General features: G+C 49.2%; 1 protein-coding gene across 1 annotated transcript; it reads left to right on the forward strand.

Moving 5' to 3' along the window:
- Positions 1–3983: 3983 nt before the first annotated feature.
- On the forward strand, positions 3984–14048 carry LOC124480478 (plexin A3-like). The gene is made up of 3 exons (XM_047039834.1): positions 3984–4164; positions 9798–11105; positions 12517–14048. The coding sequence occupies exons 2-3, from the start codon at positions 9900–9902 to the stop codon at positions 12811–12813; spliced, it is 1503 nt and encodes a 500-aa protein (XP_046895790.1). The 5' UTR covers positions 3984–4164; positions 9798–9899; the 3' UTR covers positions 12814–14048.
- The last annotated feature ends 952 nt before the right edge of the window (positions 14049–15000 follow it).

Here is a 15000-nt window from a genome sequence, read left to right on the forward strand (position 1 = left end):
GTGAGATCGTGCTGGTTCGAGATGATCTTTGGCACCCGTGGTTCTGATTTTCCCTCAGCACATTGCCAGGGGCAGTGTCATGCCAGTCTGGCAGGCGGGGGCAGGGGCAGTTTGCGTGGTATCGGTGCAGTGTTTAGCGTGAAGAGTGGAGGAGCTTTTTCCCTATGGAACACACCACCGGCTCCATCATCCCCAGCACCCAACACACAAAGAGTTGTTGCTAAGCAACTGTTTCAGCTCCCCTTTTGAAGTTCTCCTCATTTTTTTTGCAATGAGGTCAAAAAAAAGAAAATACAATGGAAACTGTAAACTGTAGTTCAATAAAAACGTCAGAAACACAGAGCATCGAGGCGCTGCTGCAGAATCTCGTAACACGTTCTGTATTTATTGCGGCAAGTGTTTTCTCATGTCTGAGTTTTTAAGAGTTTAGGATTTGGTTGTTTTCCGTCATGAACTCGAGCAAACAAACAGAACCGTGTGGCGTCATAGAGCATGTAAACCACAGCATGAAAGAGCCTAAAAATATACAGCCTCTCAAATGATACAAGAAGGCCAGCAGTCTGCTTCTAAGTAACCAGGCCTGTTAGAAAAGGCAGGGAAGCTGCAACAGCTTCCTCCTTCCACTGCTCTCTATCACTCTCTCTCTCCCCCCCACCCTCTCTATCACTCTCTCTCTCTATCACTCTCTCTCTCCCCTCTCTCTCTCCCCCCCACCCTCTCTATCACTCTCTCTCTCTATCACTCTCTCTCTCCCCTCTCTCTCTTCCCCCCACCCTCTCTCTCTCTCTATCACTCTCTCCACTCTCTTTCTCCCCCTCACCCACCCTCCCTCTCTCTCTCTCTTTCTTTCTCTCTCCCCTCACTCCCTCTTTCTTTCTCCACTCCCACAGCCTCCTTGTGTCTGTCTCTCTGTGGTTAGGGGGGACGAGAGGAGGAAGGAGGGTGTGCTGCTCTGTGGTCGCTACCCTCTAAACTACACACATGATTTCACAAACAGCTGCAGTGGGCTTATAGGCCCCAGATGTGGGGCTCTAGAGGCTGTGGAGACTCCCGGTGCCTGGGGGGCTGGGAGGGACGAGGGCTGCCCCATGCAGCAACAGCAGCCCTCGTGGGTGAGCCAGCTTAAGGACTAGACCTAGCACCCAGCAGCCAGCAGGCCAGCACACTGGACCATTGTCATGCGTGCTCAAGACGGTTTTATGGTGACTTAAGCTAATTAAATGGGAATGGACATCAATTTACACTTAGCTTCCCTCCATTGAGTCATTTTCTCAAGTGTGTGTGTGATTGTGTGTGCGCACATATGCATCTGTGCTTGTGTGAGTGTGTATGTGTGTTATTCTGCAGGCGCTTCAGATGTTTAAAGCAAGACAGTCTAGAGTAGGCAAGGTCTCCCAACAAATTTCTACATGGAATTGCAAGTATTGTACTGACCAGTCACTGCTCTAAAATGTACTGATGATCTTGTAGACTCCTGGAAAAAGGACTTTGATTGAACAGTACACTGTGACTTAGAGTATTACCTTCATATCTGACTGTCATTACCACTAGGGGGCAGTGGTGTTCTCCCTCTGTGACTCAATGTTTGGCGGAGTTGAGCGTGAACCCTTTTACCCAGTCCTAGACTTCCACTGCATGGTGTGCTTCTCAAAGCCTTGGAAGTAGCTTCTAAATCTCTTGCCTCTGAAGACCTTCCATAGTTGGATTGCAGCTTACCAGTCAGTTGTCTATGAGGGACGAAAGTACTTTTGTTAAATGTAAACACCTAACTCTACTATATAAATAAAAAATGTTTCTGAACAAACAATTTGGAAGCATGTATAGTATAGGCTTGGAACTGTACTGCAGAGAATACTGATCTCAGCATGTGGGGTTAACAGAAAGAAGTTGCAGGCAGCCCTCTTAGAAACAGCACATATCAATCGTCTGCTCAGAGCTGGAGCTGAAGAATTAATGACTCTTCGAATCATTTATTCACATTGAGGTTAATGAGGCAGGTTTAACTGAGGCAGTCAGAGGTGCCCCAATATAACAGTCTACCTGTAAGTAGCACTTAGAATAGGTCTTTGGGTTTCACTAATTCACACAGAACCCAGCCTTAGCCTCAACCCCAACCCCAACCCCAACCCCAGCCCCAGCCCTAGCCTCAACCCCAACCCCAACCCCGGCCCCAGCCCCAGCCCCAGCCTCCCTGCCAGCCCCAGCCCTAGCTCCAGCCCCAGCCCCAGCCCTAACCCTAGCCCAAGCCCTAGCTCTAGCCCCAGCCCCAGCCCCAGCCCCAACCCCAACCCCAGCCCCAGCCTCACTGCCAGCCCCAGCCCCAGCCTCACTGCCAGCCCCAGCCCTAGCCTCACTGCCAGCCCCAGCTCCAGAGGCAGACATGCAGCCATCAGGCAGGGCAGGGCCACAGGGGACTAGCCCCTGCATTTGAAGCTGCTGGCCTTGCAGAATGGCTTCAGTCTAATAATGAATGCAATCTAGTTAATAAGGATTCTTCCTGAGAGGACTTGACATCATCGGAATGGACAGGCTCCGCCCACAAGCCCAACCAGATGATGAATGATTATTACAGGACAGGAGGGAAAGGGCATGTTAAACACATCACGTACTGGAATTGTACAACACACATGTGATAAGAAGACTTGCCCTTAGTTTTTTTAAACTTGTGTTTTCGAAACACACTCTGGTGACTCTGGTCAATTCCTCTTTTTGTCTCTGGTTCTGTTATAAATGGACATGAGGAAGGTCAGCAGTTCGAAGCCCACTTGTGACATGCGCCTGACTCCAGCACTGTGATGGTGGAAGGAGTGAAGCATGAAGAGGGCTGCTGACTGAAAGCTGTCTGAGGAGGGATGAAGAGTGGAGCATGAAAATACTGAGCTTGTGATTCCCTCCATAACATTTGGTCTTTCCTCCCTCTTGCCACCCTCTCTTCCTCCCTTTTGTAATAACAATAATAATACATGTTATTTGTAATGCGCCTTTCTTGCACTCAAAGTGCTTTATACTCCCGTCCTCCGCGGTTTCTCCATCTTCCCTCCCCATTTTCTCCTCCCTTCGTGTTGCTCATCTCTGTCCTCTCCATCTTTTCCCTCAGTCTTCGTCTTCCAGTCCTCCATTGCTTTTTCCCGCTCTTCCATCCATTTCCCTCTTTCCAACCTCCTCTCACGTCCAACTATCTGCCTCTGTGTCTCTACAGTGGGCAGCTTGTGGCCAGGAACACAGGAGGAGAGGGTTGACCCCCCCCCCCCCCCCCCAACTGGCTTTAATTAGACACGTGCACAATTACAGAGGCAGAGGATTTGAGGAGAAGGGAGGGGGCAGTCACTGAGACGAGGGATGGACTACATTGTGACCACAGCTATTAAGATGAGGGCGGATGTAAATCCGGGTCACAGCAGTACAGTAACAGGTGTCCTGTCTTTTCTTTTACATTTTGAAATAAACATCTCTCTTGGACGTTAAGAAAACCTATTATTGGATTTCCTCAGATTCTTTTTCTTCTCCGAAATGCAAGTCATTTTTATGAAACTTTACGATTGTTCTGACTCATGCGTTTATTGAAAGTCATATTTATCCAATTCCTGTTTTATGTTATTAAAACAATTAACTAATTTCTGTTTTACTGAGGACATGTCCCTCCGCCTTGAAATACGTACGGCGTTTTCTCCAACATCTGGGTTTGGTAGAAAAATTCTCGATTAAAGGCGAGGCGGTTCCAATGATCATTTCAGGGTACTTTGGAGTACATGCCTAAATGCTGCCCTGCACATTAGCCCCTTAAATAGACTCATAACGTTAGTGTAAACATAATTGTTTAGCTTGAGACTCGCCATATCGAATTAAAAGGTCAAATCTGTACTTTGAATTGACATATTCCGTGTTTCAGCGGCCGGTTGTGAATGGTAACCCCCGTTTCAGAGTGGTACGTTCCATAAAGCCATAGTTACTCAAGCCCCCCCAGCTCCAGAAGAAAGCAAGAGCACCGTTCCCAATGGGTAGCTAGCTGGAGAGAAAGACTGCCATGCAACTGAAGCCGTGAATGCCTTGCCTGTTAGTTTATTTTGGAGAATTTCACACATAGTCTATTGTCAAAGATTTACATGTGTATCACAAGACCTGGCGATAACGTAGAAGAGGATAACTGTTGCACTTTAAACACAGGTAGGTTCAGTCCGTTCACGATCCCGGGCTCGGTAGCTAGCTACGACCCTCACGATGCTGTGGGGGGCTGCAGCGTCTGATATGGTGGGACATGCTGCCGTTCTTCTGCGAATCTAGCGAGCAACAACACATACCTAGGCGTAGCTGTCTGAATACCCAATATGCATACAGTTGGGAATGTTTTGTTTCAATTGATGGTCTTGTCGCGTAGTCCATTTTATATTGGGATGGACGAGTGCGTAAAATGTTTAGGTGGACGGGTGCGCTTATGCAGCCTACCCCGTGTGTATGTGATGGAAGGGTAGCTGCCGCTCCATTCAGAACAAAGGGGGCGTTAAAAACATATTTTTTCGAAAGAAAAAACACATTCGGTAGCAAAATTCTTGTTTTGTGGATGTACCATCGTGGAATGACTGTGGCTTCTTTCGTCCATTGAATGTGTTTTGTTGTTTCTCAAACGACACGTTAATTGCCCTCCATGTGTAGGCTACATTCAAGGCGGAGAATGTTTTTTCCTAGAGAGCTGATTTCTTTCCGACAGGTTGATAAACAACGTTTAGCATGGTAGATATTTGCTTACTAATGTAACGTGCATGGTTATTACGTGGATATGCTACAACAAATGTCCGTCAAGCAGGACGCGAGAATTTGACGAGGCGATCAGGGTGTATTCGAATCCGCGCCTCCGTTTCCACAATCCACAACCTTGCTTGGAAATCTCACACATCTGTTTACAGCGCAGATGTTTTTCGGAAAATTTGAAAAGGTTTCATTTGACAAAGATTTTCCCTATCTTTCTTGAATGGCCACATTTATTGACCGGCATATCCCTTTCAATTACCAAAACCATAGATTTCTTCATAATGTAATTTTCTGATCACGTAGCCCGACCCGGGTATTGGAAATCTGTAATGTAGTCCCTATGGAACGTTGATGGGTTTGTGTTAGAGAGACCGTATCATGCTGTGTTTGTGTGTCCCCTCAACAGTAAAGATGTTGGTCTTTGTTGACGACAAGGATGTTTAAATCACAGGGTAGTAGAAAGTTGTAATTATCAGCGGGTCAACACACGGGCCGCCCCAGAATAACATTCGCACAAACAGTCGTCGCTTGTCGTGTCTAGCTGCTGTCTGTCTTGTATGGCTGGATGGGTGTCTTTTTATCGGCCGCAACCATCAGCATTACAGCCGACTAATCCAGATCGCTGTGATCGTAGATTAAGAATGCAGAGACAGACTTGCCCTTTTCCACTGTCCGTTAGTGATGAATTGGTCTGAGAGCGGCGTCAATTCTAAGGCTGCATCCACGGTTTGTCATGTTGTGTAGTCAAAGTAGTGGTCGAGAAGATAGCACTTTTCCCACTATCAACAAGCCTTTCAAAATGCCAATCGAGCTATACAGAGTGACCCCACGCTGCTCAGCCTGACCGTCTTTGTTTTTGGTTCATTGAAATTTGAGGTGACCATTGTAACTACCCTGCTGTAATGACTAAGACAGTCCTACATCCTCAGACCTTCAGAACAGGCTTTGCTCTATCAGGCCCAGGAAGGCAGGGACACCATGGGCATAAATACTAGGCAATTCTGGATCTAGGCATGTCTCAGAGACTGCTATCCTGGGGTTTGTGATGGAGCACTAATCAAACATTCATGGCCAGGCGCTGTGGTCTCATCATGACATCATCAGCCTGTGACGAGGTCTAGACTAAGTACCCTCTTTGGTCCAACAGAGTCACTCAACACAGATCTCTGGACGAGAGTCACAGACACGGGTAATCATCAGTGAGCAATGGCTCCTGTCTTAAAGCAGTTCCTCAGGTTTATGTCATCCTCTCCGCTGTCGTTTAGTCTGGTCTGAGGTAACAGACCTAGCTGCTATCTCTAATTAGATCTGCTGGTTATGTCTTTTCTTCCAGAAGCCTGTTGATTTCTTCTCTTTCTCTCTATTCCTTTTCCCTACCTCCCTCTCTCTCTTTTTACTGTTCCTCTTTAATTTATCACATTCACACAATGACTCTGATTGTTCCTTTTTTTATGATTTTTATAGTTTTGTTTTGAAACAATGTCATTCCACCAGTCATCGTTACATATGAACACAAACTGGACTTCCTCTTTACACTATAAAACAGGCTAATCTTATCTTTTAATGGTGTTTCACACTCCAAACACCAGTAAACCACTGATACCAAAAACCATATCCTGGTTTGGTTTTCCCTATGTGAGTGAGTGGGGGTTGATATTATTGACTAGGGCTAATAGTGTGGATATTGACATGTGGTAACAGGGTAACTAGTGTGTATTGACAGAGGGCATTGACGGGGTAACACGGGGTCTGGGTATCTTGCTGTGGTAGTTCCTGTATGTTCCAGGGCATCAGCTGACCCCGGCCTCCCACAGGAAGTTGAACACCATCACAATAACAGACTGAGGAAACAATCAGGTGACTCTCAGTTCCCTTGTCAGTGCAGGGAAATGTGTGGATAGTTGCACCAATGTGGTCAGCTAGGATTGAATACTCCTCAAAGAAACCTTCCTTCAGAAAGATACCTTATCTCACCTGGCCCGAACGAATGGGTGTCAGCTATGAAGAGGAGCACAGGTTTCCACCTGTCCTGTCATACTGGCTTAGATATAAGCTTACCTCAAGCAGGAGAGGAGGAAGGCTGTTTCCTGACTTAAACTCCCTCTCAATTCAGAGCTGCCCCAAATCTGCAGGCCTGATTCAGGGTGGACAGGAATATACACCTTGGCAAAGAGCAGCAAATACCAGGCTATTTCCAGGGTTGAGTCTTTTAAACTAACCCGAAATGATAGGCCGGATATTTCGAAACCATACCTGTGATATTGGGCCAAGGAGCAGGCGTGACAGACTGAAAACCTTCTCTTCATGCTACGTGACATGTTAAGGAAACATTCACACCTCACATCAGCCCAGTCTTATCTGTGCAAAAGTGCTGTGATTGCTGCAGTTTGAGAGTAGATAAGTAATTGCATGGTAATTAAGTTGAGTAGGTTTTTATTTTATGTGGGAAGAAAGGAGCATTCTGCTGTTTTTCTTTGACGCTGCTCTTTAAACTGCCATGTTTTTGCCTTCTGTACTGCCTTGCCTTCTACACCCATATATTCTCACTAGTAACCGAGGACTGTTGATGCGTTTTACTGGAGAGGTAGAGAGGGAAAAGAGTTGGAGAGAAGAGGGGGTGTTTCCATAGTCCTTGAGCAGGTGGAAGAGTGATTGGCCTGATTACTGCTCTCCTCTTACCTCAGAGTTTGAGCAGACCCTCCTCACCCCCCCCCCCCAACCCCACCCCTCACTCCTGAGTTCAATACTTTACAACCCCGATGAACCAGAGTCTCAATGTTGGATGAGTAGCAACGTGCTAGCTATATGAGGCAGAATCTGAATGTGCTTGTTCATTGGTTTGATGTACTAGTCCAATATTAGAATGTGACCGCAGTAATATTGTTGTTTACATGGTGGCATTTAGATGTCATGACCCAGGCTGATTTGTAGTTAATGTCTGGGAGATAATAGCTGGTCTATTACACGGTTCATATGGCATCCCAACCCCACAGGCTACCTTCCAAACAAGACTGTCTTCAACTGAACATAATCACTGTCAAATGAGCTGCCTTCTGTCTCATAGCCACTGCTCCAGCACACACACAGACACACACGGGCAAAACTCGGAACATGCTCCCACATGCATATCCACAGACACACGAACACGCTCCCACACACGTCCTCACACACACACACACACACATACGCACACCCTCTCTACAGTAAAGATTATTAAAAGAACTTGAGCCTGTAAAAGCTGTAATTATTGGGGCCGTCCTCCTGGCAGGGTGCTCTGATTTCCCTGCTGAGGTTTCACATGCCGTTTACAGTCGTTAGTTGAATGTGTGTGTGTGTGTGTGTGTGCGTGCATCAAGCATGCGTCGGCTGTGTGTGTGTCTTGGTCCCGTGTGTGTGTGTGTCTTGGTCGTGTGTGTACGCTGGTTGTGTGCGTGGGTCTTGAGTGTGTGTACTCGTTCGCACTGTGAGCTGTAGCGTCTCCCAGGCCTGCTACAGAGGGGGTGCCCAGGTGGAAGGGTTCACCGCCATCTGAGGTGTGCTCCTGGCTATTCCTGTGTTGTTCTGAGCCCTTCTGTGACCCTCTCGGCTCTTTGCTGGTCTAAATAGCCTCAAGTGGTCGGCCTAGGAAAGGAGTGTGGACTCCCCATTCTACTACGCCTCCCACCTTCACCCCCACCCCCGGAGAAAGAAGGAAACGCAGTACAATGCTACATTGTACGACCAGGGCCGTGCGAGGAAGGGTACTCTGTGTCTCTCTCTCTCTCTCTCTATCTCTCTCCCATTCTCTCTCCCATTCTCTCTTTCTCATTCTACGAGACTCTCCGTCTGCCTGTCAGAACCTCTGGTTCTGTCTGTCTGTCTCAGATCCTGTCAGCCAGTCTGTGTCCGTCTGGCCCTGTCTGCCTCTCTGTCTGTCTGCCTCTCTGTCTGTCTGCCTCTCTGTCTGTGTGCCACAGAGGAGTGGGATCAGAGGTCATCCATTTACTGGAGAAGCGCTGCACTGCCATTTTATTCTCCCTATTGTGCTGTCACAGGAGAGAGACATCTCTCACGTACTGAAACACAGCAGAGCGAGTTATGAAACACTTCGATTGGAGCCTGTCTGATACTCTGGGCTCCCTTCAAAGAGAGAGAGAGAAGTCAATCTCAGCCAGACTCACCTGGATGAGGAAGGAATGAACACTAAGTGAAAACTAAGCGATTCTAAAACGATGGGAGGGGCTGTGTTGTGTGTGTGTGTGTTCTCTCTCTGGCTAGGCCATCTTGACTCACAGTGAGGGGTGAGTTGTCTGCTAGAAGGCTTTGACATAGTCACCAGTCTCGATAGATAGGTAGAACTCCTGGTGTCACTCTGAGTAGCAGATACTCAGCACTATCAGATAACCACAACAAGGGCCCGTTCTTCCTCCTCTCAACACACACACACACATACACACTGGCTGACACACTGCCCTACCCTAACCCTGCCCCCGCAGGGCCACAACCCTGCCACAACAGTGTCTTTCATACACCCCGCTCTGATCAGAGGAGTGGGGGAGAGAGGGACATGAAGCGGGGGAGGAGTATGGGGTTGACCTATTGAACCCATATCCTGTGGATAAACGAGGGTGTTATGGTGATAAGCAGATAAATCAGCAGTCAACTGGTCCCATTCAGATATAGCCTCCTCTCATAACGTCTGAACATCAATGTGTATGTTTGTATTGTGGAGATGACAGGAGATAAGTTATTGCTCTCTGACAGCAGCTTGATCTGAGGCCTTGCCTGTCTGTGGTATTGGTCTCAGCCCTGTAACCCTGCTGGTTGTGTGTGTGTGTGTGAGTGTGTGTGTGGGGTGGGGGGGGTGTAGTAAAGAGACTCTAGATTATCTGGAAAGGGAGAGTGGGAGGTTGGGGGCATGGCACTTGATGTGCTTTTTGTACCATTTTTCTGCATAGTGCATAACGCTATTAAACCTTAAAGTGTTGACAGTGCTTTATGACTGCATAATCCAACAAAAATAAAATGTTCTCTTTCCTCCCCCCCTCCCCTTTTTTAAAAACACTTTTCAGACATGAACCACGGAAACTGAGACTGAAACAGGACTGCAATAAGCTCTCGTGACGAGCTCTGACCCCTCCCCCTCCACCCCCCCACACCAAACACTCTCCACCATGACCCCCACATGGCTCCTGTTGACGTCTTTCCTGTTCCTCTCCTCCTCAACCAATCACGCCTTCCCCACCGTCCCGGCGCCGGCCCCGCCCCCGCCCGAGATGAACACCTATCGGGTGTCGGACACCAGCCTGACCCACCTGACCGTGCACCGGAGGACCGGCGAGGTGTTCTTGGGCGCGGTCAACCACGTTTTCAAGCTTTCGGCCAATCTGACGGAGCTGCGCTCCCACACAACCGGACCGGTGGAAGACAACGCCCACTGCTACCCCCCGCCCAGCGTCCGCGCCTGCACCCACCGCCTGGAGCCCTCCGACAACGTCAACAAGCTGCTGCTGGTGGACTACGCAGGGAACCGGCTGGTGGCGTGCGGCTCCATCTGGCAGGGCGTGTGCCAGTTCCTGCGTCTGGAGGACCTGTTCAAGCTGGGCGAGCCCCACCACCGCAAGGAGCACTACCTGTCAGGGGCGCGCGAGGCCGACGGCATGGCCGGCGTGGTGGTGGGGGAAGAGGACGAGCGCGGCGGGGGAGACAAGAAGAAGAAGAAGAAGGAAGGGAGCCGCCTCTTCATCGGGGCGGCCATCGACGGCAAGTCCGAGTACTTCCCCACGCTGTCGAGCCGCAAGCTGGTCCTGGACGAGGAGAGCGTGTCCATGTTCAGCCTGGTCTACCAGGACGAGTTTGTCTCCTCGCAGATCAAGATCCCGTCGGACACGCTGTCCCTCTACCCGGCCTTCGACATCTACTACGTGTACGGCTTCTCCAGCAGGACCTACGTGTACTTCCTCACCCTGCAGCTGGACACCCAGCTCACCCAGACCGACACCAGCGGCGAGAAGTTCTTCACCTCCAAGATCGTCCGCATGTGCTCCAACGACACCGAGTTCTACTCCTACGTGGAGTTCCCTCTGGGCTGCACCAAGGACGGGGTGGAGTACCGGCTGGTCCAGTCGGCCTACAAGCAGAAACCGGGCCGGCGCCTGGCCCAAGCCCTGGGCCTGTCGGAGGAAGAGGACATCCTGTTCGTGGTGTTCTCCCAGGGTCAGAAGAACCGGGCCAACCCTCCCAGGGAGACGGTTCTCTGCCTGTTCACGCTGCACCAGATCAACCTGGCCATGAGGGAGAGGATCAAGTCCTGCTACAAAGGAGACGGAAAACTGTCCCTGCCCTGGCTGCTCAACAAGGAGCTGCCCTGCATCCACACGGTCAGTAGCATCACCCCTGGCTGCCTGCCTGGCTGCCTGGTTGTCTGGCTGGCTGCCTGGTTGTCTGGCTGGCTGCCTGGTTGTCTGGCTGGCTGCCTGGTTGTCTGGCTGGCTGCCTGGTTGTCTGGCTGGTCTTAACAGCCCACCAGACAGGGACACACAACTGATTTTGACATACATTAGTCAAGCGATTTACTGCAACCTAAAACATAAATGGTTACTAAAACACTATGCATGGTTTCCTCATCTACCAGAGAGTGTCAGGAAGTGATTGTAGTGATTACTGTAGCATGAGATGGATGATCATGTATCTTTTATTAGTCTCCCCCCCACCCCACCCCAGGCTACAAACATTAGAAGTAGTACAGTGTTTAAACTACTGGGTATTCATAAGATGCTTGTATAGTGTTCGCTACAATGCTCTCTCTGGGAGCTAAATCTCAGCTGTTTAATGAGACTGCTTCTTCTAGCCTTACTCTGTGTTGGCTGTATTTCCAGGCCCCAGCTGAATACATTCACAGGGACCACATACTAAATCTTCCCAATAACAAGATAGACTGTTGTTGGTTTTCCTCTTGTGGTTGTTGCCTCAACCATGGCCATCCTCCTTTTAGTTCTTTCCTCTACTGAAATAGCATCGACATAACGCCAGATTTCAAGACATCAAATAGGTGTTCCCTGTGCCTCGACGACTGCGAATAACCATAGCAACACCCCCCGCTTCCCACACCCCCATCACAGAGAGGGCAGGGGGCAGATGGGGCGGGGGAAGGTCTAGCCAGCGTTAGCAGATGACCTGGATATAGCCTAGCTTGGTGGGATGTTGTTATTGGGCTGGGGTTGTTGTTATTATTATGATTGAGAGCCATTAGCTTCCAGTCAAGGGAGGGGAGTGTGTGTGTTTGTGTTGGTGTGTGTGTGTGTGTGTGTATATAGGACTCTGTGTTGAAGGAGGAGTTAGCTGTTATTATTATCAGCATCATCAGCAGGGCTGGTGTAGGGGGAACAGAGCTCTCTGTGATTATAGGCTGCCTCACGGCTGTCATTAGCCCTGCTCCTGCCCCGCTCCCTGATAGGCTAAGACAGCAGGCTGCTAGCACTCCTGGATCAGGTAATGACAGGCTGCCTGCTGGGGTGCTGGCTGCCAGGCTACCTGGCTGCAGACCAGGCCCCAGTGATATATTCATCCTTCATAAACTCTCAACAACAAGGTCTGCCCCTCCTTCCATACTTCACTGGCTCCTTCTGACAGACTGGCTGGCAGAGACGTTTGTTTCAGGTTCCACCGGCTGGACACCGGTGTCCTGTCGTCTGGTCCCTGATCTCTCCCTCTCCTCGTCTCACCATGTCTCTTGAGTGGGCTGTCAAAGCGTCGATCTCATCTGATCTCTGTTCTCCCCTGTGTCTCCAGCCCAAGCAGATTGGAGACGACTTCTGTGGCCTGGTGTTGAACCAGCCCCTGGGGGGCCTGCGGGTCATCGAGGGGACCCCCCTGTACGACGACCGCATCGACGGCATGGGGGCCGTGGCCGCCTACACATACGGAGACCACACGGTGGTGTTTGTGGGGACCAGGAGCGGACATCTGAAGAAGGTAAGAGAAAGATTTGACCTCCCATTAAACTGGGACTGTGCTGGGCTGTGCTGGTCTGGGTGGGTCCACATTGGTTCCCATCTCCTTTCCCGAGACGGTTTGAACCGGACTTGACGTCGATGACTCCACACAAACTGTTGGTTTTTCACCTGACCTCATGAAACCACAGTACAATACAGACTAAGGTACTAGCCTGTCTGTGTAAATGGAGCAGCAGTCTATTCCAGTCCAACACTGCTCTGTTTAACTGGTCCCCCTGATGACTGCTAAATGTTGTTATCTAGTCAGAAGACGTGTAGAGGATGGAGGCTGACAGGGTGAGATTCACAGAGACTCTGTGATCATACTTCAAAAAGGCTCCCTCTCACCCAGCCATTTACATGGCCTTTATAATTCACCGTGATTGAACATTTATTTTCCCGGTGTTGCTTGGCAATAAGGGATCGGAGAGCTGTGTTTCTGTTCTGCCTGAGTTTGCTAGCATTGTGATGGAACGCCATAGGGTTCCTCTATTAGGAACGCTACTGAAAAATCGACAACGATTATTTGTTTGGTTTAGGATCTGTTGTTTTTTGTACCTTGTTGTTTAGGCCATGACCCGGGTCGGCGGTAGAGGCCAGAGGCTCTATGTTTAGCTGAGCTCCTCCTGGGTGGTTCTCCTGGGGTTTTTATGGGTTCCTCCCAGGTTCCTCTTATCTGGGTTCAGCCCAGCTGGGTTTCTCCCCAGGCTGTGACCCAGTCATGTAGAACCGCGGAGAAGCAGTGATGAGTCACACAGAGCTGGTGCAGTGGGAGGGCTGGCTGATCAGCACTCACTGGCTCTCTGGAAACATGGTTCCAACTCCACGTCAATGAGGAGGTGTGTAAAGGCTGTGTCAGCACGCCATCATTAAACTGCAGAAGGCATTTATGGTTATTTTAGGACTTTTCTCCTCTAGTTCTCATATTCTCAAAGAAAAGAATATGGCATGTGTTGTTTTCTCAGGAAGGCCTGGCGGCTATTTCCAGACGGTTCTGCTCGCGAGATTAATGGAGAGTTCTAAAGCAAAGGTTAAAGACATTCTGATAAATAAATAGCCATATGAATCTCTGGCCCAGGCCCCTATCTGGCAGAGAAACAGCCCTTTGAAAAAACACAGAAACAGCAACTCACTGCCCTCCTCAGTAACGCATTTAAAGCTGATAATGAATTGAATTTTGTGCTTTCGTAACTAACAGGCAACATTGAGCCGTACAAAGCTATGTAGCGCAGGGAACATCAGACCAGAACCTAGACATCTTCAAAAATAGTGCAGGGTTTCCCGCAGAAAATGTGTTTGTTAAGGTGGTAGGGGTGGGGTTTGCCGTCAGACCGGTATTTTTATTAGATTTTTTTTGACTACGTAGTTAAGGCGGCAGGCATGTGTTGCTTAGGCGGCCGCCTTAACTGAAAAATGCTGCGGGAAACCCTGTAGTGACATGACGAAATGACTGACTGAGCGAGTGTGTGAGTGAGGGAGGGAGGGGAGGCAAGCTGGGAGGAAGTGAATGAGTGAGTGAGAACATGACCGATTTGGGAGATTCCCCTATGTTCTGTTAGCTACCTAGCAATGAGAATGTAGCATTACACAGCTCCCTAGACATGTGAATACAGACAGTACTTTTCGTCCACCCAACCAATTTAACTGTTACAGCCTTACTGTGATCAGGTGGCATGTGTGCTGTTTGCTGTCACCACTGTGAATACATCACCACACAGCTTAGTGCTTTTAATGTAAACTTTACATAGGCCCCTTAGGGACATTCTTCCTGAGTCTACCATCAACAAGCTAGAATACATAGGTCTGACAACACACACAGTGCTATGTTTTCTTAAACTTACAACACACCATAACTCTGTCTCGACCCTCTGTTTACCTTATAACAATAACAGAGTAGCCCATGGTTGGTGTCCTGATAAACCTACCAACCCCTCTACCTAGTGTGCTGCTCAGTGCAGCTCCAAACATGGATGCACATACACACACACAGAGAGACAGAGAGAGAGACAGAGAGAGAGAGAGAGAGGAGAGAGAGAGAGAGAGAGAGAGAGAGAGAGCGAGAGAGAGAGAGAGACAGAGACAGAGACAGAGAGAGAGGAGAGCGAGAGAGAGAGAGAGAGAGAGACAGACAGAGAGAGAGAGAGAGAGAGAGAGAGAGGAGAGAGAGAGAGAGAGAGAGACAGAGGAGAGAGACAGAGAGAGAGAGGAGAGAGACAGAGAGAGAGACAGAGAGAGAGAGAGAGAGAGAGAGAGAGAGAGAGAGAGACAGAGAGAGAGAGAG

Source organism: Hypomesus transpacificus, chromosome 18, assembly GCF_021917145.1.
Source record: "Hypomesus transpacificus isolate Combined female chromosome 18, fHypTra1, whole genome shotgun sequence".
In the NCBI taxonomy this organism is placed as follows: domain Eukaryota; kingdom Metazoa; phylum Chordata; class Actinopteri; order Osmeriformes; family Osmeridae; genus Hypomesus; species Hypomesus transpacificus.

Coding starts and splice junctions, on each gene's coding strand:
- LOC124480478 (XM_047039834.1), top strand. CDS start 9,900: ATGACCCCCACATGGCTCCTGTTGACGTCTTTCCTGTTCCTCTCCTCC. Junction 11,106..12,516: donor AGCTGCCCTGCATCCACACG/GTCAGTAGCATC, acceptor CTGTGTCTCCAG/CCCAAGCAGATTGGAGACGA.